Below are 26841 nucleotides of genomic sequence, written 5' to 3'. Positions count from 1 at the left end.
TTTTCCAAATTAAATAATAATAAAAAAAAAAAAAAATCATGCATCGGAATATGTCGGTCGTTCACAAGGTACGAACAAACAATTAAAAATCCGTTGTTTGTTTGTTTGTTCTTCGTTGAATTCTTCTTCCAAAATTGATAAATAGATACATGCTCGATATTTTTTTCTACTCGCGACTATTGTTATCATCATTATCTTAGTTAGTAAAGCAAAGCAAAAGAATTTAATGTTACGTTTAACCTTTAACGATAATTACAAGCAAACAAATAAATAAATAAATTTAAAATAATAATAATAATAATAATAAATAAGGAGAGACTAGATAGGAAAACTACGCGCGCGTATATAATCGAAAATCGTGCAACGTGTCATTTCGTTTGTTTTGTTTGTTTGTTTGTTTGTTTTTTTTACTTTGACTTTAATGCTTTGAGAGATGCATTTTCCGCTTCCAAACGTTTTATCTCGGCGTATCTCGCTCTGCACAATTCTTTGAGTATTCCAATGTCTTTGGATAGTTTTCTCATTTTTTCCCTGTCGAAAAATTCTTGTACGACTCCTCCTCCTCCTCCACCTCCGCTCACGGATCCGCACATTCTCAATTCGTTCAACATTTCATTGTCGTCCGACGAGCTTTTCTTTTGATTATTTCCGCCTCCCGAAGACGACATCTCATCCAATTCTTTTCTAAGTTTGTCGCTTTTGTCTTTTTCCAATTTGACCTGAAATTAACAAACAAAAAAAAATTATTATGCATCTTTCCTTTTGTTTGTTTGTTTGTTTTCATTTCTGTTGCCTCACCTTTTTCTTTTCCTGTTGTAAAGCGTGTTCGAGATATTTAATTTGAGAATTGTAAACTGCATTTTGACTTTCCAAATCTTGGAGCTCTAATATTTTTTGCTCTTTTATCAATATCATTCTTTTCAAATCGTGAATTTTTTTCGATTCTTTACCGCATGCGCAAGAAAAAGCATTGACGTCTGGAAAAGAAAAAAAAAATTTTATTTAAGTTGGTACGAGTGTAACATTGTAGCGGGTAAACAATAGGGGGGGGGGGACTCACCATCGGACGTGGTCTTTGCCCTCAGTTTTTGACACTCGTTTTCCAGCTTCGTTATTTTCTCCAGTAGATTTTTCCTTTCCTTTTCCAATTCCGTTTTTTCTTTATTCAAACACGTTTTTTCACTTTCGAGTTTTTCCAATTTCTCCATGTTGCTTTTCCAAACGTTCACCTCTTCCTTTTTCATTTCTTTGATCGTTTCCGCGTATGATTCGCACTCTTCGTCGAGAGTGGCATTCGTTTCTTTCAATTCTTTCATTTCCGCGAGGAGTCCGTCGATGTGTCCGATTATTTTTTTACTCGTGCTCGGAAATTCTCTCACCGACATGAATTTGAGTTTTTCCACGTTTGGAAAATCCGTGAGCGTTAGTATTCGCGTTATGAGCTCCGTTAAATTTTGATTCGTTTCTTCCAATTTGTCCAATCTTCTCGCACACAATTCGCTCCGTCCCGAACCGCTGCTGCTCCTCAACACTCTCGAATTCGACAGCGAATGGTTTAATGTCGACAACGACGACGATGACATCTCATCCCGAAGTTGACGATTCGACATGTCCGTGATCATTTTGCTCAGTTCTTTGACTTTTTCCTTCAAGTTATCGCTTCCCATTTTCAAATTTGAATTTTCGATTCTCAAATTTTCCATTTGTAGTTTTATGTGTACGTTTATGCTCTCGCTCAATATTTTCCGGTTTTCGAAATTTCCAGACGTCAATTTCGTGATCGTGTCGTCGGACATGTCCAAACAAGATTGCACGTCCAATATAATATCCGTTAGATTTTTTTTATTTTCTTCTAAAATTTTCACCTTCTTCGCGAGCTCTTCGAAATCATCCGCTTTCCTTTCCAGCAATTCCTTTTGCCGGGAAATGACGTTTTCATTTTCGTTTATTTTCTCAAACAATTCCGTGCACTTTGTCTTGTGCGATTCCATTTCTCTCAATTTAATTTTGGATTCTTCCACTTCGCCATTCACGGATTCCAATCTCACGTTCAAATCTTTCACGAGATTTTCGTACGTATTTTTTTCCTTCGTGAAAATTTCCCTGTCCATTTCTTTTTCTTTTCTTATTTTCCGTTCGAGGTATTCGCAACACGTGAATATGGTTTCCGCGACGTTTAACAAATATTTTTCACTTTCCGCATCTTCGAGTGAATTTTTAAATATCGGACGAATTCTGTCGGAAATTTTGATCGATTCGAAATCGTTCAAGTCGTTCATGTTGAAAACTTTCGAGAACAATTCAGAGAGAGACGTCCTCTTATCGACTATGACAGTGAATACGTGTTTGAGACGTGAATTTTCCTTCTTGAGATGAGTTATTTCTTCGGAAAATTTATCACCGCTCGAAGACAATTCTTTTTTAACGATTTCCAATTGTTCTTCCAGATGCGACATGGACCCTTCCGAATCCCTGAGCAATTTCGTCAATTCTTCGTTTCCCAATTTCAATTCGTCGTAAAATGAATTAACATTTTTCAATTCGATTTCTTTCTTTTCGATTTCGGATGCCATCGTTTCGTTTTTCCGGATGGATTCGTTATACTTATTTTCGATTTCTTTTTTTTCGTTCGCGAGAGCTTCCATCTCTGATTTCAAGTTCGAAATGATCCTTTCGGACGATGACAAATCTTGTCGAATTTTCGAAAGTTCAGAATTTTGCAATTGAAGGAGCCTGATTTCTTCCTCCTGATTCGAAATGATTTTTTCCGCGTTTGAAAATTTTACCTGAAAATCATTTTGTACTTCGCTGCAACGTTTCAATTCTATTTCTAAATTTTTAATTTCGTCTTTCAGACTTTTCGCTTCGTCTCGTAAGTTTTGTATCAGATCGTCGTCGATTTTTTTCTGCGATTCGTAGTTTTCCCTCCGGGTATCATTATCTGCAGATAGTTTGAGCTTGAGAGATTCGCAACAATTGAAAATTATTTGAACGCAATCGGATAAAACTTCAGCGTTTAATTCTTTTTCGGAAAATTCAATAGGTATCGATTTAATTTTTTCGTGATACGTCGAAAAATCGACATCGCGGATATCCGACAATTCGGCCACCATTTCTGCCACGGACGTTTTCCACCGAATCAAAGAGGAAATGGTGTTTTTCATTTTTTCGATTTCGTTTTTGAGCAATGTTATTTCTTCGTACGATTTGTTATCGTTCCACGTTAATTCATCTTTGGACGCTTTCAATTCTTTTTCTAATTCGATGATGAACTTTTCGGAATTTTCTAAAGTTTTCGACAATTTTTCGTTCTGGACTTTTAACTCGTCGTGAATTTTAATCCACTTTTCGACTTCGGATTCTTTCATTTTTATTTCGGATTCCAATTCATTTATTTTTTCGTTCAATTCTTTAATTTTATCAACCATGTCGATTTTTTCGCTTTCCTTTGCCGATAATTCAGACTCGAGGTTCGCTATCGATTCTTGTGCCTGATTGAGATTTTCCTGGATTTTCCTCTTGTCGGACTCGTGAACTTTAAGAGATTCGATTTCTTTCTCCAGTTTAGAAATCGTCGATTCGAATTCAAATCCGTTTTGTTTTAATGTTTCGTTCTGTTCTTTGCATTTTTCCAATTCCGATTCGCAATTTCCCAAATCGTTTTTCAAATTTTCCACTTGACTTTGTAAATCCTTCACGGAATCGATATACGATGCTTTTTGATTTTCAAAATTATCAAATTCTTTCTTTAAATGGTCGGTGACATTTTTGTGAATCGATTCGCAGGAGTCGAAAACAACGTCAATGATTTCCAAAAATGAGTCTTTGTTTTTATTTTCCGATGAAATCTCTTCGAATATTGTTCGAGACGTTTCGATGAATTCATCTCTGTTGATTTTTTCTGCGGTAGATAAATTAAATATTTCGTTGCACGCGTTGGAAATTTTAGTTTTACAATCTCGCAGAACAGTGAAAATATTTTTCAGATCTTGATTTTCTTTTCTCAAATTTCCGATGTCATCTGATAATCTATTGTCGTTGTTTTTCGCTTCGGATTTGATTGTTTCCAATTCTTCTCGGAGTCGCGATATCGTTTCTTCTGATTTTTCAACCAATTTAGAAAGTCTTTCATTTTCCATTTTTAACTCTACGCCTAGCGTGTTTGCATTTTGCACGTTACTTTCTTTATCATTTAGCTCCGATTGTAAAATTGATAATTTATCTTCTAATTGTGTGCATTTGTTTTCCAATTCGATTTTAACATTCTTCAAGTTCAATATCTCATTTTCCAGTTCGGTAATTTTTTCTTCGGCGGATGATAAATTAACGCGACATCCAACGATTTCACTTTCCACATCGGAATATTTCATTTTCATTGATTCGTAATTTTCTTTGTATTCGTTTAATTCGACATTGCAGGCGCTCAATTCTTCCTTGCAAGTTTCTATTTCCGCTTTTAATTTTTCGTTCAAGTCATCGACCAACGCTTTTTCCTTATGTAAATTTTCCTCGTCTTTTTTATTGATTTCCTTTAGTTTTCCACGTATGAATTCGCAGCAGCTTAAAATAGTTTCCGTAACTCCCAAGCATAATTTTTCATTTTCCTTTTCTGAAATTAAACTGCTCGACAATGGTTTCAATCTTTCTGATAAAGATTCGGAAAAGACTTGGTCGTAATTGTATTTTTCACCAAAAAATTCCGTAATAATTTCTTTTTTGTTAATTAATGCGGCATATAAACTCCTAAACTCTTCGTTTTCTTTTTTCAGACTATTAATTTCTTCCGATAATTTATTTTGTGTGCAATTTAATTCATTTGTAATTTTATCTAATTCGATTTCCCGAAGAGTTACCGATTCTTTAAATTTTTCTAGCGATTGTTTAAGTTCTTCGTTTTCGATTTTCAATTCGCCAAGTAAATTAGTATTTGTCTCGAGCTCTCCTTCTTTTTCCTTCATTTTGTTTTCCAATTCATTATATTTATTTTCCAAATCGATTCTTTCTTTTGCGAAAATCAATAATTTCATTTGCAATTCTCTCGTTATTTGCTGAGTTTTACAAAAAGTCTCCGATTGGCGAGATTCGATTTCTTCGATTTGTCGAGTGATTGCCGAATAGAAATCGAAAAGTTCAATTTTTAACATATCGTGTAAATTTTTATAATGTCTCAAATCTCTTTCGCAATTATCCATTTCGTTTTTCAAAAAGTTGACGTGATTTTCTGTCGCATTGAATAAAATGCAATTTGAATTTTCACTACTTTTAGAATCGTTTTTTTCACTGTCGGAGTCTTGAGCAATTTTTTGCTGCATGAATTTACAACAGCTAAATATGGTTTCGATAATTATTAGCAAAAATCTCTCGCTTTCATTTTCCAAGCAATCCCTAAATATCGGTTTCAATTGTTCGAAAAACTGAGTGGAATCCGAATTTCCCATGTCACTGAGATCCGTATTGTTTGCTATGAATTCGGAAAGTGTTATTTTATTATCCATCAAAGCGGTAAATATATTTTTCAAATCTTTGTTTTCTTTTTTGAAATGTGTTATTTCTTCTGAAAATTTATTGTCGTTGCAGTTCAATTCTTTTCGGATCAAATCTAAATCGTTTTGTAATTTTAACGTGGATTCTTCTGACACTTTTAACTGTTGTGCAAAACTCTCGTTTTTCAACTTGGAATCATTGTACAAGTTATTAATGTTTACTAATTCATCAACTTTTGTTTTGATTTCCGATTCCATTGAAATTAATTTACTTTCTAATTCTTGATATTTATTAAAAATATTTGTTTTTTCATTTTCCAACACTGATAAATCTGACTGAAGTTTCGCTATTGTTTCCTCAGATTTTAATAAATTTTCATGAACTTTGCTGTTGTCGGATTCGTAAAATTTAAGTGATTTTATTTCTTCATCTTGTTTTTTAATAATTGTTTCGGCTTCGCTGTATTTGAGTTTAAGATTGTCGTATTCTTCTTTACAACTTTGCAATTCCATTTCATAACCCGCCATTTCGTTTTTCAATATTTTCGACTGATTTTGTAAATTTTCAATTAAATCAGTATCGGCTTTTTTTTGTTTTTTCCATTCGGATTTTTCCGTTTCCCATTTTTCAAGAGTTTCACCTTGAACATTTTTACAACTGTCCATTATCGTTTCGATGAAAAGAAATAAAATTTTCGTGGCGGAATAATCATTGAGTGAATCTTTGAGAGACGGATTCAAGTCGATGATCTCGGTGATTAATTTTTGAGTTAAATCATTTAATTGATCGGATTTTTTCGATAAATCATTTTTCAACTGTAAATTCTCATCTTTTAAATCTGAAATAATTTTGTCACTTTGACTTTCTAATTGAGGCAATAAATCTTCAACTTTAAAAAGACGTTTTTCCAATTCTTCGACTTGAAGAATTCTCGCTTGAAGCATGGTTTGCAAGTTGGTAATTTTGTTATTTTGTTCAACATTAAAATATGCCAAGTCATCCCCTTTGCTCATATTAAAGCTAATGTTATCCTTCGTTAATGATTTTAATTTTACGGAACTTAAACTTTGAAGTAATTTTTTTTTTACGCTTCTTTTCGGCGTTGTTAAAGGAGTTTTAAAAACATCAATTTTACTTATAGCCAATGGATCGTTAGTCGTTAGCAAGGTACTGTTGGCAACTGATATTTCATTTTCACTTATGTTTTCTAAAATTGTAGAGCTTTTAACATCATTGTTTAGGGAAGTAAAACTGATGTCATTAAATGTGAAACTACTGTCCGATGCTTCAATCTGAGAACATAAATTCTGTAGGCAATTTGCTGTTTTATCTTGGAGTTCATCTCTTACTTTTTCTTGCTCGCTTCTATAATCTTCATACTCTTTCTTCAACGATGTATAAAGGTCTAATAATGCAGAATATTTTTCAATTAATTGAACATAATTTTCAGAATCTTTTTCTTCTAATATTTTCATTTCCAAATCGTGAAATTCATGACTTTCTGCCATTTCATCTCTCAGTATACTTATTTGTTTCCTTAATTCACTCGGAGGAGTAGATATTGTAACATTATTTAAACCTAATTTACTGGAAAATTTTAATAATGGGTTAGATATGGAAATAAAAAATACTAAGATAAAAATAACAAACACTCATAATATTAAACGAGAATTACCTTGAAATGACTTTTAACACACTATTTTCTAAACTATTATTCATTATTTTAAAACTTTTTTCTTCATCGCTACAACTTAAATCTAAAAGCCTATGTTCGCAATCTTGCAAAAATGAACTTTCAAGAGGAATAATGGTACTGGAAAACAAACAAAATCATTAGATGAATAAAAAGGTTAATAAATGACTAATTAATATTATGAGGCCTACCTAGCATTTAGGGATTCATTACTCTTATTGGTTTCAATATCTTCTACACTGTTATTGCCATCACTTTTTTTGCATGAATCAGAATCTAAAATTAAAATAATCAAATCGATAACAATTAGATTCACAGGAATACTTTTAAAAATTCTTGAAATAAAATCGAAAGAAATTTTTAATTACCATTTTTAATATCATTCAATTTTGAACTACTTAAACTTAATTCTCCAGATTGTTCCGGTATTGTATCTGGAATACTTAGCTGATTATTTATTTTAGAAAACTTATTGGCTTCAAAGACATGAAACACCATTGGTGAACGAACCTATAAGTTATTAATTACATATAAAAAATTTATTTTTTATCGACAATTATTCAATTAAAGTATTCAATAATAAAAATCTCTACAAAATGGAAATTGAATTCAATTAGTAATTTAAAACAATAATTAAAATTTTATTGCTCTGCATAAACCTGCTATTCTTATATAAATAACATACCATGTATGTGAAAAGTATTTTATCTCAATAAAATTTAGGCGATTTAAGATTAAAAACTATGTAAATATATGTGTGAATAAGCATTTTTAAAAATTATTATTAGAATATAAAAAAACATATTAGTTGAAAGAAAAAAAATAAGATTTATATAACTCACCAAATTTTCGTTAGTGTAATCCTCTTCCATTTTTTTCCGTTAAAAAATGCTTTCGTTCTATTGGCGAGTCTAAAAATGGTGCTTTGCAACGTTGCCACATTGTTTCTCCCGCCAATACAATAGTTATTATTTAAAAAAGGTATTTTTAAATATTTGTGAATTAATTAAAAGAATTAAAGTTTTATTTAATAAAAATAAAAAAAATTATTTATTAAAAACATTCATTTATTTATTATTTGATTATTTTTAAACGTTTTAAACCACCTTGGATTCCTACAAAAATTATGTCGATACCGGAAATACGTAAACTACAAAGCGCCATTTTTACAATGGTTCCACTATTTTGAAAATACCGACATAAGATTAGTGTCAATATGTAATAATTTTTGTATAAAAATTCAAATAATCTATTATTTATTTAATAAAAATTTTTTGTAAAAACGTTTTGATGTTAAAAGAATTACATTGGATTTATCAGAGGTAAGTTTATAGTTTTATATTATAGTATTACATAATTTTAATGAAAACAACTTATTTAATATGTTTAACAAAATACATTTTCATTGCTTTATTACAAAAACTATTAAATATTTATAAAATGTCAATAACAAAATGGTAAAAACTCATAACATATAAAATCAATTAACAATTTTTAATGTAATAATATTATTTTTATATAGTCTTTTGGTAAATATGAATAAAATGTCATTTATATGGGAAAACATATTCACACAAAAATTTCATTTGACAAAGAGTTTAATTAACAATAATTTTATTCTTAGAATATAAAACAATAAATATCAGGCAATAACAACAAAAATAATTAATAAAATCTTATTTACTTAGTATTTAAAAAAAAAACACATTAATAAACACTGTTTGTATATAAACATTTACTTTTTTTTTAAACATTGATGTTATATCACCTCCCAAATTAAATAACTGATACAATTTGTTTTTATTAAATACTTATTAAAATACTTAATAATAATCTTAAATAAAAACAACAAGACAAATACATATTATTATACATAAAATATTCACACATGTGGTTATTAATACATTTTTAAATTAAAAAAAAATATATATGTACAATTGTAAATATTAACACAGTAAAAATGTTTTGTCTTAAAATTTTAATAAAGCATGAGTTACTATTATTTATAATAAACTGAATTAAAAAATTTTTATGTAAAAAAATAACATGTACATAATTTTTACACTTCAAACATTGTTATTTAAAACTGTTATTTCAATATGTATAACTCATTTGGTCTTTTTTTTGGAAGTAAGGAATTAAAAAAAAACATTTTTCACAATATCAATCAGGTGATTCAATAGTTTCTGTATATGGACCACAAAAATTAATGAAAAATATGATACATTTAGGTAATAAAACTAGGAAAAAATAAAGGAGGATGCTAAATAATGTAAAAACCAGGCCATCTGATTAATTAATAAGTCAAGGAAAATTTTTTTTTTTTTTTTTTTGCACTGGTAGAAATCACATTGAATTTTAAAATAAATTAATAAAAAATTTTTAATTTTTAAAACAAAACAAAAAAAAAAAATTATGTCATGTATATAGTTAGTTAATGGTGAAAAATGCTTAGATTTAAATGAAAACAGATACTAGCATAGTTAAAAAAAAACAATAGCAAAAAAAAAAAGAGAATAAATAAATTAACACCCATTAATTTAATATTTATTCCATGAGTGATTTAAAAAAATATATATGTACATAACTTTTTAGTTTTTTTTTTATCTTATGTATACATAACTTCCTGCCAAATTATATTTGTATAATTTTTTTTTTTTTTTTACTAAACATTAACTATTTGAAATTTTTATGTAATGACAAAGATTTTATCCTAATAATAATAATAATATTTTGTAAACTAGAAACATATTTATAAGTTTGAATTTAATTAATTAGTTAATAATGAAAAGGTATAATTTGAGTTAAAAATAATAATAATATCAAAAGTTTTTAAAAATTTTATCAAGCAGAAATTTTAGTATGTATACAGTTAAAAAGAATTTTTTTTTTTTTTTTGGTTTTTAATGTTAATTTCACCTGAAAAAAAAAAAAAAAAATACAAAAAATGTTGAAAAAGGATACTAATAAAATGTCTTTCCCATGGTTCAAACATACAAACACACGTTATTAATTCATATTGAAATATTATGTAAGCACACCATTTTTTAAAAAATTCAAAAATTTTTATACCGTAACACTTGACACTTATATTTTCATCCATATTTGAAAAAAAAAAAAATTTTTTTATTTTTTTTTTTATAAAAAAATTTACAATTCACCGTTTTATTGTGTGCACACAATACAAACTGTTAATTTTTTCATACATGAATATTTTTTTTTAAAAAAAAAATCCTCCTTTTATTCATAAAATAAAACAATATTTATCTTATCCGAATAGTTAAAGTTTGTGTTTACCTTGCAATCATATAATAATTATTATTATTATTATTAGTTCTAAAATTTGACGATAGTAGTAGGAAATTGTATTCAATTTAAATATGGCGCCAAAAAAAATTTAAAAAAAAAAAAAACATCAATTAACCCTAATTAACGATTTTTTTTTAAAAGTTCTAATGAATTTTGTGTTTTTTAAATTTCACACTTTTTTTTTTTCTTCTTCTCTTCCTCTTAAAAATTTTTTTTCAGGTACATATTTCGGATTTTTTAGTGTTAATTTTTGTTGTCTAACAAAAAAAAAAGAAAACATGAAAAAAATTAAATTGTTGAAAATTTTTAACACGAGAAAAACTATGAAGTAAAGAGAGAAAGAGAGAGAGAGAGAATAATAAATCAAATTTTTTGTAAAAATTATGGAAAAATCGAGGTTTGTTATTTATAATTGATTTAATAATAATAATAATAATAATAAAATAATTTATTTTAAAAAGAAAATTTTTTATTTAGCGTTGGCTTTAAAAAGACGAAAATCAAAAAAAATGACAAACGTGAATACGATGAAACAGATAGTAATATTTCATCAGACGTAGAAGAAGAAGAAGAAGATGAAGAAGAAGATGGAGAAGAGGGTGAAGATGATTATTATGATTATTACGGTGAATTCGATGGAGAATACTATGATAATTATTTTGACGGAGGAGAAGGAAATCTTTTCGAAGATGAAGATGAAGATGATGAAGAAGAGGAAGAGACGAAAATTAAAAAGAAACCTAGGAAATGTTATAAAAGGAAAAAAAAAGAAGTCGTCGAAGTTTTTTGTTTCGACGACGACGACGAATGCGTTGACGAAGATGAAGAAGAATTTGGCGAAATGGAAATGGAGGATGATGAAGATGAAGATAGACCCTCGAATGTTCTTTCAACTGATTCAACAATTTTAGAACCGATTACTTTTCAATGGAATGATGAAACTTATGAATTTGAAGAATTATGCGATGTGAAAATAATTAAAAAAGCACCTAAGGACGATTTTTGTTAGTATACCTCTTTTTCTTTTCTTCTTCTTCCTCTTTTTGACATTTAAACAATAATCGTTTTTGAATATATTTAAATAATAATTTTAATTTTAAATTACTAAACATAATAAGTTTTTTGACTCAGAAATACTATTTGTGAGTTTGTTTGTTTGTTTGTGGAAAAAACGTTATATGCATACATATTTGTTATTTTTTTCCAGTTCCTTTTCCCGTTGATAAAACAAACAAATCGATAAAACGATATTTACAAGTTTGTAGACTATTATATGTTGCTCCCATTGTTAAACTCCTTAAGGAACTCAGTACAAAGGCAATAGATTTAAGCGTAAGATCCACTTTCTTTATTATTATTACATTTTTTTTCTCAGGTTTTAATTTAAATGAAATCCTTATAATAATTAATGATAATTTCATTTTAATCAATGCCTCTCTCTCTCTCGATTATTCTATATAAATTTAATATAATGTTTTATTTTGTTGTTGTTGTTGTTGTTATAGTATCGTGGCATGGACAGTAAAAGTATGAAAAGCATGTGTTTGGCCTTGGAAGTTAACACGAGTGTGGAAAAAATTGAAATGAAGTGTAATGAATTAACTAAAGCCGATTGTTTTTATTTAGGACGTGTTTTGGGTATCAATGAAACAATTAGTTACCTAGATCTTGCTGGATGTAGGTTGGTGGAGCAGTATCACTTATATATTGTCTACTACTACCTTTAGATTATTTTTTATTTTACATTAGTTTTTTTCGAATAATTATTAATAATAATAATAAATATCCTTTAAGTTTATTATAGTAATAATAATTTTTTTTATTTAGAATCAGCAGCGAAGGTTTAAAACCTTTAATGGATTTTTTACCTTATAATTATTTGTTGGTATATTTAAATTTATCGAAATGTTACATCGAAGATTACGGTGCGAAATTACTTGCCGAAGTTTTAATACGTAATAATTCTATAGAATATTTAGATTTGTCTTATAATAATTTGAGTGAACAAGCAGCCATTGATTTATCGTTGGCTTTGAAAGTAAACGATGCACTCATCGATTTAAATCTTTGTTATAATAATATTTTCGAACCTTCTGGTGAGTTTTGTAGTTTGTCGAGTTCCCCCCTCCGCTGCTACAAAAAAAATTTTTCATTATTTTCATTCGCCGGTTATAGCCGTGAAACAATTTTTCAAAGCCATGGTGGAAAATAAATCGATAAAAAAATTAAATTTCGCCTGGAACGGTTTAAATGGTGAAGATGTTGGTACTCAAATCGGAAGTTTTTTAAAAAGAAATTCAACGATTGAATGTTTAGATTTGAGCGATAATAGGTGAATTGATAATAATAATTTTTTTGTTGTTTTGTTAAATGTAGAAAATAATTTTAAATGATTTTTAGATTTGATGGTCTTGCAATTGTGAAAATAAAAATTGGTTTATCCTTATCGCAAAGTTTAAAAGAATTAATATTAAGTAGAAATCCAATATCTCCAGAAGATGCAGAAATACTTTTGACCGGTGTTAAAAACTGTGAAACATTAGAAAATCTTGATTTAGATGAAATTTGGGTTAATAAATCCTTTAATGAGGTTAATTATAAAGTTTTTGTGCGAAGTTGTTTCTAATTTTTTTTGTGGCAAAATATTTTTTTACTTTTTTAAATTTTTTTCTACTTTAGATGTTGATAAAAATTTCAGCAGATAGAAATTTAAATGTTAAAATTGGAGGAATATATTCAAATTATGTAATTCCAGATCCGGATTTTCAAATGATTCTTTTCAGGAGAGCACAATATGAAGCTGCAAAACCTAAGAAAAAGAAGAGAAAAAGAGATTTTGGGTATTGAAAAAAAAAAAAAAAAAAATTTTTTTTTGTTCGATGGAAAATTTTTTTTTAAAAATTTATTTAAATTAATTTTTTAGACACTTAATGTGGAATTTAGGAGATGAACCATTAGGAGAAAAAGAATTTATGGCAAAAGTTAAATCTTTCAAAGCTAAAGTTGCAAAACCACTCATTGATGAAATAATGAATCAATTTTTAATTCCGAAAGTAAAACAAGTTGACGTCGTATCAATGAGAAATAAATATTTGACGATATTTCCTTCGAGTGAACCTCCTCCTCCGCCCAAAGTAAAAGGAAAGAAGGATAAAAAGGGTAAACAGAAATCGAAACAGGAAGAAAAACCATCTCCGATCGTGCCAGGAGGTACAACGGTCGACAAAGATAAAATTATACAAAAGGAACTCTACGGTGAACCTGCACGAGCAAAAATTATTGAAAAAGATGGTGAAAGTGAATTCGAGGAGGAAGACGAAATGGAAGAAGAATCGGAAGAAGACGAACTAGAAGATGATGATTATTTAGAAGAATATGAATTTGGAGAAGAATCCGAAGAAAGCGAAAATGAAGAAGACGATGATGAACTGACAGAAAGTAATGCCGATGAAAAAATTACAACCGAACCAAATTGAATCACCGGAAGTAGTTCGGAAAAAAAAAAAAAAGTTTTTTCTAGAAAAATAATCGAATAAATATTAACCTTATTCATTTTTCTCTCGGATATATCTTTAAGGAAAAAGGTTAGTTCATAAAAAAAAAACGTAACTCGAGTACAATTATTAAAATAATTATATATTTAAATAAAAATCACTCATGAAAACTTATTAGTTTAAAAAGTAATAATAATAATTAAAATTATTAATAATAATATTAATAAAAAATTACACGTAATAAAAACGTAAATGTATACTAATTTTTTTTCAAAACTACTACTAAAAAAAAAATTACTTAAAAAAGAAATGGCAGTCTCAACTCAATTGTATTTTTGTTTTTTTTTTTTTTTTAGTGCAGAAGAACACTTTTAATTATTTTGTAATAAAGTTAAGAAACGACAGAAGATGGAAGAACTTCATCACAATTTGGACAAACGACGCTATCTTTGACGGTGTTATCCATGCCGAAAGATTCACTGTTCCAGGATGATGATTCACGCAAAGGTTTTAAATTTTCCGACGAATTACTACGAGTGTTCGGTTCGGATCTCGATCTGCTTATTTCACTTCCGGCTTTTAAAAATTGCGATGGATTTTTTATCGAAAGGAAATTCGAAGAATTTAATGAATCGGGAGAAAAAGAAGCGATTCGAGGGATATCGTCTCCTTTATAACCGGAAGGTAAGTCGTAAACATTTGAATTTGTCGGACTGCATTCTTCGCATGTTATGCTCGGATTTGTCGAACATAAAATTCTATTTCTCATTGCCGATTGCGTTTCGTCACTCTCTAACTGCCTAACAAATGATTTGGACGTTTTATTTTTTTTTTCATTTTTTTTAAGAATTGATTTTAACGTGTTTTCTTTCGATGAGGGAAATTGTTCCGTTATGGCTAATCTCAAACCACTTTCGTCTTCTACCACGACCACCGTATCACTCGACAAAGATGATTTATTTTTCGTTACCCTTGAAAATCTATCGTTGGAAAACGCATCACCGAAATTTTGTCTTGCGGGTACAAAGTAGGAATTACAATCCGATCCTGATATTCCTTCTTTGGTATAAAAGCATTGTTCGTTGGTCTGTAAGAAGAATAAAAATTAAAACTTGTAGATTTTGTTTAAAAATTGAAAAAAGACGTCATCATTACGTTTACCGTTGCGTAAGGTACGTGTCCCGTTTTGGAAAATTTTGAATTTGTCATCGTATAATTTTGAATTTTCGAGAATGGAGGCGAAGAGGTAGAAGACGTACAGAAATCAGAATTTTGAAAAATGTCGAAATTATTTTTGCAAACGTTGCAGATTTTATTTTTACGATGTTGTCTTTCCTCCTGAAGAACTTCCTTCAATAGTTTGACGTCTCTCGTGAGTTCCATAACGCGATTTTCCAAATCTTCTTTTTCTTGCAAAACTTTTCTTTTTTCCTTTCTTTCCGCGTCCCGTTCGTCTTTGTGCGATTTGATTTGAAGTTGGAGAACGTTCGCACGTTCCTCGTGTTCTTTCTTCACCCTTTCGAGTTCGTCGAGTTGACTGCTCATTTCTTCTTTGGTTTTGCTCTGAAAAGCCGATTTTTCACTTATTAAATTTATTTGCTCTTGCAAATCTTGTATTGTTGCTAGCAACTTTTGAACGTAAAGATGTCTTTCATTATTGTATATCTGCCATCGTTTATTCACTCCCGTTACCTTTAAGTAAAAACAAAATTGCGAATGTTTCAATGGTTTGATGTCTGGAACTTCCGGTCGATCGATTCAGATCTCTTGTAACTTACGTCTTGTATTATAGATTGAAGTTTTGTATTTTCTTGTTGTAAATAATCATTTTCTAATTTTAATTCATTCATTCTCGTCGAAGAGACGTACGATTCTTCTTTTTCAACCTGAACAAGAAAAACAAATACAATAATAATTTAAACAATTTTTTTTTTTAAACGCCATTTTTTATTTTTAAAAAAATCAATAATAATTTTTTTTATTGTTTTGTTTTGTCAAATTTCAAATTGATTTCTTAGAAATTATAAACAATAATAATAATAATAATAATAATAATAAAACTACGATTTCGTTAATTATTGTTTATTTATTAATAATAATAATAATAACACGCTATAATAAAATTATTTTACGCTTTGGTAATAATAAACAATTTAAATTTAACAAAAATGAAATCATTTTATTTATTTAAAAAAATTTTTTGCGTTTAATAATGATTTGAGTCACGATTTGAATTAACGATTGTCATCATGGAGGATTTTTTTTTATTTTTATTTTTATTTTTACAATAACCTTAATAATAATAATAATAATTTTTTTGGCTGCAATAAGTACAGAAAAAAAAATTTACAATCGTTTCGTACAACTCGGAACGTAATTTTTTTTTTTTTTCTAGAACATTATTAAAATAAACTTTTCGTAATAATAATAGAAAAATTTTATTTTTAAAATCGATAATTTTATTTATTTATTTATTTATTATTTTATATTATTATTATTTATATAAAATTTAAATCGGGCAAATTTTACGTCATTCCACGTGTGTATTGGGTATGGTATGTGACACAAAAAAAAATTTTTTCTTTTTAAACGTTCGATCGAACGCGTTTTTCAATAAATTATCATTATTATTATTATTATTATTATTATTATTATTATTATTATTTAAACGTTTTCTATATACGAATGTTTGAAATAAGAAGAAAGAAAAAAAGAAAGAAAGAAAGAAAAATTTGTTTTTTTTTTTTTGAATTTTGTTTAAAAAAAAAAAGAAAAAGTTTCTTAATATAAAACTTTTACAGAAAAACATTCAAACATTTATTTGTTTATGTAAAAATATAAAAAAAATATAAAAAACGTGTTGGGAAATTATTTAACGAAAAGCTTACGAATTATTATTATTATTATCATCATCATCGTTATTATTTTTTTTTTTTTTGTTAAACGAAAGAATTTATTGGATTCGTATCAATTTTTTAATTTTTTTTTTTTTTTGAAATTTTAATTACCCGTTATTATTATTACTATTATTATTATCATCATCATCATCATTATTATTATTTGTTAATAGTTTATAATTTAATGGGAAATCATTTTTTTTTTTTTTAAAGAAAATTCTTTCGTTGAAAAATAAATAATTTTGAAAAAGAAAAAAAAAATGGCGCTTAGACGTGTTAAAAATGTAAATCAGTCTCATTGATAAACATAAATGAAATTAAACAAACAAAGAACAAACGTTTCCGTTTTGATTTTCTTTTTTTTTTTGTTAGGTTTTCGTTATTATTATTATTATTGTATGTGGAAGTTGATACTTACTCCGGTTAATATGTCCGTTAATCTTCTCCTGTTGATTCTTGCACGATCTCTGGAAAATGTTTTCGAATTGTTGAAAAAATCATCTGTGACTTTATCGATGTTTGTTTGTAGGGAAGATGGTATCTTGAAGAGGTCATCTTGGTAAACGGCTTCATCAATAAGTTTAGAAATTTTTTCCGAGGCTTTCATAGTTCGAGACGGAGTAAAAAGTTGTTCTTTGAGTCGAAAACTCGATGTTTTCGAACGATCTTCGGTGGTGGAAGACGAAGAATTAGAAGATGAAAAAAAAGACGAAGAAGGTGTAAATCTTTCGTACGTGGTAGAAGAAGAATTTAAATCTTCGTAATTATAACTTGACGATGATGTCGGCGGCATTGTTCTCTGTGATTTTTTATATTTTTCCGATGACGTTTTTTGTTCCAAAGTTTTCGTTCTTCCCTTACTACTCGACGACGTGAGTTTTTCCGATGTTATTTCCTCTTTCAAAGACGAACCCGTTGCGGATTTTTCCAAATACGACATTCTCGTCGTTGATTTCTCGCATATGCCATCGTCATTTTTTTCCGTTAGCGTCATGTCGTTGAATTTTTTCTCCGATATTTTCGATCCGCTCGTCGATTTCTTCAACCACGATTCGTTACTTTCGATTTTTGTTTTATCCGTACCGTCAGGTAATTTTTCCGATATCGTTGAATTGTTAACGGATTTTTCCGTACAAACGGAATCGTCGGAATCTCTGGATATAGATCTACCTATCGTTTGTGCCGAATACGTATCGCAATCTTCCGACACGTTCGATGCACTCGATGGAAAATTAACTTGTCCTTGATTTGATTTTCTACTCCAGGTACTATCCATCGAATCTTTTCTAGATCTTCCATCGTTGGTGACTTCGGTGAAGGCGTAACTGTTGGCAGAACCTCCACTTGCTGATTTTTCCGGGTGTCTACCTTCTTTGCACTCGTATTTCGAATCGTTTTTTTCCCTACCGTATTTACTACTTTTTTGACTTTCCACGTCGTATCTCACGTCATCATCCACGTATTTATTTTTAAATTTACTCACTTTTTCATTTACATCAGAGAAAAAATCATCGACGTATAAATTTTTCATTCTGAAATGAGGTTCCTCGGAAAATCGCGTTGTCGATGTTGATGTTGATGATGTTCTTCCGGTAAAATTCCTTCCCGTCAATCTATCTTTCAATAGACTATCTAATAATTTATTTTTTTCATCTCTTCTATCCGTTTTTCCCATTGCCAAATCTATTATTTCATTAACATCCGTCGTTGCGCTCCATTTTTCCATCGTTTTGTGTATTTTTTTCGTACCTGTATTTTTCTCACCTGATGCAAATTCCATTTGGGTTTTATCGAAAAATTCTGACGCGATACTATCGTCCAAATCGAACCAACTCGAACTCATTTTATTTATTTATTTATTTATTATCATTCACTTAAAACGCGACAACGACGACGACAAAAAAAAAATTATTACTCACTAGAAAATTATTATTAGGAAAAAAAAAAATCCCGTAGACGACAAATAATAATAATAATAATAATAATAATAATAATAATAAAACACTTTTTTTTTAACTGACTCACTTCTAAATTTAATTTCTGATTTGTTAATAATATGACAAAAACTTTTATATTTTTTTTCTATATTTTAAAATTTTAACTTTTTTTTTTTTTTTTTTTAAATAAACTTATAATATTAAACAAAGACAAAAAAAAAATTTTTTTTTCTATTTTTTTAAAAACTCTTTGGCAACATAAAATTATTCAAATAAAATAAAAAAAAATTTCGAATAAATTGTTCGATGCCAAAGTTTTCGGGTTAGACATTTTTCGAGGGTGTCAAGGAAGTGAATGAGACTCAAAGATTTCATTTCGTTTATATTTTGAGTCGATGAGAAAACTTTTCTATTTAAAATTCTTTTCATTTTTTTTCTCCTTGTTTTTTTGTGTACACACACACACACACACACACGAAAAAAAAAAAAAAAAATTTTTTTTTATTTTTAGACATGTTATTTGGGCTTGGTAAAAACCCTATTGATGCAGTCCTATAATTGGAAATTTTAAAATATGAGCCGTTTTATTTTTTTTTTTTTTTTAATTCCAAATCCCCTTATTATTATTATTATTACTATACACGTATTGAATGAATTTTTCTTCCTTTTTTTTTTTAAACTAATTTTCAAACTATAAAATTTTCTACGATAATAATAATAAATTTCTTCTCTCATTAAAAAAAAAAAATTAAAATTTTATATTAATATTTACATATATATTTATTTATTTATTTTATACATTATAATATAAATGTTACTTTATATGTATAATACTCTTTATATATTATTAAATAATAATAATAATTAAAAATAATTCTTTTTTTAACAAACAAATATGGCGTTCGGATAGGATTTTAAAAATTATTTATTTAAATGATAAATTACATTACACTGTAAAAAATTCTTCGATTGAATAATTTTAATTTTAATTTAATTTTATACTGTTTCCTTATTATTATTATTATTATTAAATTAATTACATTCGAGAGGTACTTATTTGGCTTAAATTTGTAATTGAAAAAACGTTTTGTACTTATTAAATCTCGTATTTTTTTTTTTAAAATGGCGCGCGAATCCGTGATATCCATTACAATTTTCTTATTCTTATTTACATTATTTACATTAAAAATATATAACCTTCATATAAAGTAACATAATGGTTAATAATAATAATAATTATTTAACATAATTTTTTTTTTTTTAATTAAAAAATTATGTGTGTTTGTGTCTGCAACTTATCGTCATTTAATATTTGTATTTACACGTGTTTTCATTTATTTCTTATGAGTTCTTGTAAAAAGGCTTTTTTTTGTGCACGACAATTTATTTTTTGTTGACATTTACGACATTTTCATCCCTTAGACATCCTCCCCCATTCGAATTTTACGTTTGTACCTTTGACGGTTGATTTAATTCCGACAGCCTCGCTATTTCGTTTCCCAGAGTTTCCATATTTTTCTGTTGGCAAAAAACAAAAACCATCAGAATTTTTTTTCAAATTTAAGGGAAGGGGACTCCCCTTAATGGACTCTCAAACATGTAAATATATTAATTACTTTAAGCGTTATATTTTTCAAAAGGGTATCTTCTAAAACGGCTTGTAATTTTTTATTTATTTCTAACGAAAGTTCTAGAGTCATTCCATCGTCTACGGGTTTCGAATTGTAAACGGATGCCATTATTCCACCGTGTTTAGATAATGCCACCTGAAATCAAACCCTTACGTCACATCGTATTCATTTTTCAATTTTAAAAAATTAATCATTATTATTATTATTATTACTAATGTATTGTATTGATTTACAGGTTACCGTTTTTTCCAGATTTTGATTTCCGTTTGAAATTCCAATCGAAAAACTTTTAAAAAAAAATTGTTTTTTTTTTAAAGACGTTTTAAATCAATGAGACAAAACTTTTTTTTTTTTTTTAAAGAAAATTTATAATAATAATAATCACAAACCTTGTTTTGATCCATTGTTTCAGATGACAAAGTTCCAGATTGTTCTCTTATAACGTAATTTTGTATTATTCTACTTTTATTTTGTAATTCGGAAACTAATTGTTTGACGTGCTCTTCTAAAAATTCAATTTTTTCTGATTTTTTAGCATTCGATTTTTGTATCTGGAATTTTTTTTTTTAGAAAAACGTTGTCAACAATGGCTGAGAGAATAATTAAAAAAATTTTTTTTTAAACAATTTCTAATGACAACCTTAACTATTTTATCAATTAATAATTGTTTATCAAATTCGGCAGGAAGAGATGGCGAGGGTGCAACAGATGAATGACTAGATGAAATTTTATTATCGACATTTTCGACAATGTTCAACGACGTATTCGAACTCGTTCTCGACTCGTCCACGAATCCAGGATTTGTTTGAGAATTTTCGTAAGTTTCTAATTTTTTTCTACAAACTTGTAATTCTCTTGTAAGTTCCTGAAAATGAAAACGATTTTTAAATTAAACCACCTGTCGATGGCCTTCCCCCCCCCAAAAAACAAATCAAATGAAAAATCAATACCTTGAGAGAAATCAAATGTTTTTTTTTCAATAAATGATTTTCTCCCTGTTGATCGGCTACTTCTTGTGCAAGCCCTTCGGATTTTTTAATTTCTTCATCTAAACGTTTTGAAAGTTTAACCTTTTCTAAATTTCTTTCTGATTTTTCTCTTTCTAATTCTTCTTTTAATTGCAAATTTTCTTCCCTGTATTGCTCTACTTGATCCTATTTAAAAAATTCTCTTATCATTAATTTTTATCAAAATAATTTTTAATTTTCTTACTTACCGAACAAGAACTGAAATCTGTTTCAAGCTTATCAGCTTTTGCTTTGATGACAGCAAAATCAGATTGCAAATTGACATTTTTTTCTGTTAGATTTTGTGTAAATTCTAACAATTCAGCTTCTCGACTTTTTGATATTTCAATTTCTTGCTGTGTTTCTGATAATTGTAAACGTAAATTATTAATTTCTTGTTGACTTGTCATTAATTTTTCCTTTTCCCTTATTTTAGAAAAAAAAAAAATGATAAATTTTGTTGTAATTATTTCAAAAAAAAAAATAAGAAAAACAAATAAAAAAATGTATTGCCTTACTGCTTTAACAAAAATGACATTGTTTCATATTCTGCTAATTGAGATTGTAAATCGAATATTGTCTGTTTTTGCATATCAATATCTCTAGAATATTTTTTTAATTTTTCTTCATATTCGAATCTTTCTTTTTCTAAGTTTTGAACCTAAAGGTATTATTCAAAAAGTTTTTAAAAATAACATTATTATTATATTGATAAAATCAATTTTCTACTGATAGGGAAAAAAGAAAACATACTTTAGTGTTAAAAAAACTATTTTCTTCAATTAAATTTTGCAATCTCGTTTTCATATTTTCTAATTCAGTTTGTAATTTTGCTGTCGTTTCTTCATCATGTTTGTCAATTATGAGTTTAGCTTTTTGTTCATTTTCATAATTAACTTTTTCTTCTTGCGCTTCCTGATAACTTTTAATAAGAGCCTGTGATTGTTTTCTATATTGTTCTCCTTCTTCTCTTGTTTCGTTAAGTTTTTGCTGTAATTTTTCCAATTTTCCCTGCGTTTCAACATGGTTATCCATTTCGGCTTTAAGTCTTCCCTGCATCCATTTGATTTTTGAATCTTGCATGCTTATGTCATATTTTTTTTTCGCATTTTCTTTTTCTAATTGTGATATTTCTGAATTCTAAAATTTTTAATTTAATAATTGAAAAAATTCTCTTTCGATTTATAAATTATTTATCTTATGTTTATACTTACTTTAGATTCGAGAAGTTGAATAACTTTATTTTTTTCATTAATAGCACATTTTAATTTTGCCATGTTAGTTTCTTTATCTTTAAGGTTTTCTTTTAATTTTAATTCGTATGATTGAATTTCACGCTTGAGATCTATAACGGATTTTTCGCTTACTGCATATTTCATGACCATTGATTCCTTTTCTTTTTTAGCTAAATCATATTGTTTAGATAACTGTTTGAAAAAAATATATACATCATGATAATTAGAACGATAAGAGATTGATTTATATTATTGAGAAAATTATTTTTTATCGCTTACTTTTTCTAATTTCAAATCGTAATCTTGTTTTAACTGAGCTATTGTTTTTTGAAAAGTACCTTCTCCTTCTTCTAATAAATTTTTTAACCTAGTAATTTCATCTTTTTGTTGTAATATAGTTGTTTCTAATGTTTCTAATTGCAATTCGTGTAATTCTGGACACCTGTCAGCCTCTAATTTTTCATTGATTTTTTCTAATTTTGCTATGTCTTCGTTTAATATTTTATTTAGTTTTTTTAATTTTTTAAATTCTGTAATGACATCTCCATTTGCTATTATATTTTCACTTTCACTTTCTACATATTCTGAACTTGAGTGATCACTTTCGACAAAATTTTGCGAATCATTGCTGCAAGTTTCTGCAGTCGATTGAGATAATTCCACTTCTTGTATTTCATTGCTGTCATCATCATTTGAACTATTTAAAGTAATAGATTTTAAATTATCATATGCATCATCGACCTCAGTAAAAATATTTTCTGAGTTAGCAGTGTCGTTAACACTGTTATCTTCATCCATATCAAATAAGATTTTTTTTTTATTAGAAAAAAAAAGAAATTTGCTGACGGGTGGATATAATTAATTATCGTTCTTCGTGAAAATAATTTTTAATACCATCTGGTAAATTCAGTTTGTTATTCATTTCCAGTCCTTTTTCTGATAGGACGTATATTTTTTTTATAATCCTTTTAGTATTTAAGTACATGACCTAACACAGAAAGGAAGCAGTTATTAAAAAAAAAAAAAAATTTATTTTAACTAATAATAATAAAGTTGAATATTATTTAATAATAATAATAATAATAATAATAAAAATACTAAAAACAAAACTAATTGATTTTTATAAATAAACAAAGTAAATATAAAGTACGATATTTTGAATCGAGCAAAACCAGCTGTAGCCACGTCTGAACGTGGCAAAAGGTATGAAAAATTTTTGTCGTTAAAAATGTCTGCAAGCTTATTTTAAAAACTTTTCTTTTTTAAACGTTTTATTTCATTTTTTTTTTCTTTTGAATTTATATTTATGTGCATTTTGTTACGATTTATGCCTGACATATAATTTCTGAGTGTTTTTTTAACTTTAACTGTAATTTTTTAAGTTATTTATAAATGTTTAAGTGTTAGTACCACCAATTGTGCTTTTTGAAATACAGGCCGCCATGTTCTTTTTAACGGTAAGAAAAACTTTTTTAGATTTATTGTACGTTTTGTGTAGTCAAACGATTTGAATTTAATCAAAATTGATTTTTATAACTATTATGGTTTAATATAACAAAATCTTTGCCTTTTTTTTTCCAAATCATTTGTTTTTACCGTTAATGATGGAGAAATCTTATGCATATTATATTCATGATGAAATTACTCTTCATGGTATTATGCAAACAATAAAAATGAGATACTTATACTTTGCTTTATTTATAAAAAGGGTTTTTACATGAATCAAAGGTATGGGCTACAACATAGGTATAAAGCATATAGGTATAAAGCATATAGGTACAAAGCATATAGGTATAAAGCATATGGGTATAAAGTATATGTGTATAAAGCATATGGGTATAAAGCATATAGGTACAAAGCATATAGGTATAAAGCATATAGGTATAAAGGCATTAATAGTATATCAAAGTCTATCAAAGGTTTAGGTATAATAGGTATAAAGGCTGTAACAATTGGTGAAAAAAGAAATACAGGTTTTTACATAATGTCAAGTGTTATGGTGAAAAATTTTCAAGTTAAAAAAAACAATTATTTATTATACAAACAAACCATTTGCATGAAATTTTTTTTATTCCTGCATTTATACAATTCCCAAATCAGGTTTATATTGTTATATATTTTACTTAAAGGTCTTAGGTATTCAAAAAAAAAAAACTGTCAGATGTAAAAAATGAAATACTATTTCCTGTTTCTTTTTATTTTAATATCATTTAACATTTTCATTTTCATTATCATTTATTAATAAAATTTTTTAGAGTGTGAACTAACAACAATAATAAATAATATGTGCAGTTATTGTATTTGAAAACAGTTATTTTATTTAAAAAAAAAAAAATTCAATTCATTATTAAAACAACAATAATAATAATAATGAAAAATTTTAATTTTTTTTTTGTAATGATTGCACTAATTATTTTATTATTATTTTAAATTTTAGTCACATTTATTTAGTTTTCCATGCTAAACAAAAAAAAAAAAGCATAATATATTTTATAGGATAAATTTTTTATAATTTTTTGTAAATTAATAATTAACATTTACATTTATTACAAAAAAAAAAAATTATTATTACTTTACTGAACAACAACAACAACATTTGTCTGATCATTCAATTATAAAACAAAAACTCTTTGGTGGTGTTTAATTTAAAAAAAAAAATGTAATAATTTTTTTTTGTTTTGTTTTGTTATTGAAATTTATGATTTATTATTGTTATTAATTGAAAAAATTATTTTCAGCCTGTTTGTAATTGATGATGCTGTTGTTGTTGTTGTTGTTCTTGCTGTTGTGAACTTTCTTGAGATCTTTCCTGGTTGAAACTTGGCTCGGTATTGGTGATGGTTTGAATATTTTGTTCTTTATCATTAACTTCTGGCACGGTATCATTTTTTTCATTGTAAATTAAAACAGATAGATAAGGAGGTGGTGGAAAATCTGAATTTTTCATTATTGAATCATAACTCGGTGGCAATTCTCCTCCCCCTACCATGAGCTGAATTTGACTATTAGTAGCCGCTAGAGATGGTGGCTATAATGTCAAAAAAAAAATTTTATTTATACATAATTATAGTTTTGTTACCTTTCTAGAAATTTCAAACGTCGTTTGTCGAAAACAATAATTAAATACAATTTAAAAAGAAAAAGAGAGTTGTTTAATTAATAGGTGATTGAATTAAGCAATGTAACACACACTCACGCAATTATTATTTGGTATTTGTGTAACTCTTCGACAAATTTCTGGATTTTGACGTAGTTCTCTTTGTTGCTGTGCTGCCCATATGCACAATCCCAACCTGTGTATTACGTATAAGCAAACGACTAAACTAATAAATAATAGGGAAAGACCGAGTCCCAATATTCTCCACCTTGTTTCTAAATTATGTAGCCAATCTGATCGCATGTGTCGTTGTAACATAAAACTAAACGTTACCAATAGTGGCACGGATATTATGGCTATTACGATATCCATCATGGGTTGAGTTTTTATCTGACGGGTGTGAACCACCCTTGTAACCTGTAAAACAAACAAAAAAAATTAATATTCCGACATTTTTAATTATTTCATTAACTGTGACCTTTCCTTTGAAACAAAAACATCGCTTTACATACATTCGCACGTGCACACACACACACACATCATTACCACCTTTCGAATTTTGTGGTTTTTTTCCCTCTCTCTCTCTCTCCCTGTTTCGTATTATATTATTTTATCTATCATTATTTATTATTAAAATTATTACTTTAATTTTTTAACATAATAAAAATTACTCGGTAATAATTTTTTTCCTATATAACCTTTTTATAAATATTATTATCATTGAATTGAATTTATTACGGGGTAGTAAGTAGCGTTTCGATAAACAATTATTATTTATTATCGAGATAATAAATTACAAATTCTTTTAACTCGAAATTATTATTATTATTATTATTATTATTATTATTATGGTTAAAGACAAAACAAATTTGTTTTTAAAATTGTTTTTTTTTTTTTTTGCGTTGTTGTTTGTTGTACGTTAATCAAAAAAAAACAATTTTTTTTGCACGTGTTGTTAGATAAAGTTTGTACAAACAATTGATAACGTTATAATTTAATTAATTAATTAATTAATATTTTATTTCTGTCGTTATAAATTATTATTATTATTATTATT

General features: G+C 27.5%; 5 protein-coding genes across 5 annotated transcripts; 1 reads left to right on the top strand and 4 right to left on the bottom strand.

Moving 5' to 3' along the window:
* Window positions 1–407: 407 nt before the first annotated feature.
* Window positions 408–7675, bottom strand: Phum_PHUM353010 (Centromeric protein E, putative; the record flags this gene model as incomplete). Its single annotated transcript, XM_002427866.1, has 6 exons — window positions 408–719; window positions 799–977; window positions 1061–7071; window positions 7160–7297; window positions 7369–7453; window positions 7546–7675. 6 exons carry the CDS (start codon window positions 7673–7675, stop codon window positions 408–410), a joined length of 6855 nt encoding a protein of 2284 aa, XP_002427911.1.
* A 3194-nt stretch (window positions 7676–10869) lies between these two features.
* Phum_PHUM353000 (uncharacterized protein) lies at window positions 10870–13962 on the top strand (the record flags this gene model as incomplete). Its single annotated transcript, XM_002427865.1, has 9 exons — window positions 10870–10883; window positions 11231–11490; window positions 11694–11818; window positions 11992–12167; window positions 12314–12582; window positions 12662–12818; window positions 12887–13101; window positions 13430–13741; window positions 13922–13962. The coding sequence occupies 9 exons, from the start codon at window positions 10870–10872 to the stop codon at window positions 13960–13962; spliced, it is 1569 nt and encodes a 522-aa protein (XP_002427910.1).
* Window positions 13963–14371: 409 nt separating this feature from the next.
* Window positions 14372–18720, bottom strand: Phum_PHUM352990 (paramyosin, putative; the record flags this gene model as incomplete). Its single annotated transcript, XM_002427864.1, has 4 exons — window positions 14372–15067; window positions 15142–15672; window positions 15759–15866; window positions 17296–18720. 4 exons carry the CDS (start codon window positions 18718–18720, stop codon window positions 14372–14374), a joined length of 2760 nt encoding a protein of 919 aa, XP_002427909.1.
* A 1537-nt stretch (window positions 18721–20257) lies between these two features.
* Window positions 20258–23485, bottom strand: Phum_PHUM352980 (protein C10orf118, putative; the record flags this gene model as incomplete). The annotated part of the gene is made up of 10 exons (XM_002427863.1): window positions 20258–20332; window positions 20431–20580; window positions 20835–20996; window positions 21086–21310; window positions 21396–21599; window positions 21662–21878; window positions 21971–22113; window positions 22206–22592; window positions 22667–22879; window positions 22967–23485. The coding sequence occupies 10 exons, from the start codon at window positions 23483–23485 to the stop codon at window positions 20258–20260; spliced, it is 2295 nt and encodes a 764-aa protein (XP_002427908.1).
* Window positions 23486–24409: 924 nt separating this feature from the next.
* Phum_PHUM352970 (uncharacterized protein) lies at window positions 24410–26298 on the bottom strand (the record flags this gene model as incomplete). Its single annotated transcript, XM_002427862.1, has 4 exons — window positions 24410–24630; window positions 25481–25715; window positions 25884–26201; window positions 26263–26298. The coding sequence occupies 4 exons, from the start codon at window positions 26296–26298 to the stop codon at window positions 24410–24412; spliced, it is 810 nt and encodes a 269-aa protein (XP_002427907.1).
* Window positions 26299–26841: the final 543 nt, after the last annotated feature.

This window comes from Pediculus humanus, genomic scaffold (assembly GCF_000006295.1).
Source record: "Pediculus humanus corporis 1103172107764 genomic scaffold, whole genome shotgun sequence".
NCBI lineage: Eukaryota > Metazoa > Arthropoda > Insecta > Psocodea > Pediculidae > Pediculus > Pediculus humanus.
Note: the sequence above shows the minus strand (reverse complement) of the source record. Positions and strands in the feature narration are given on the sequence as shown.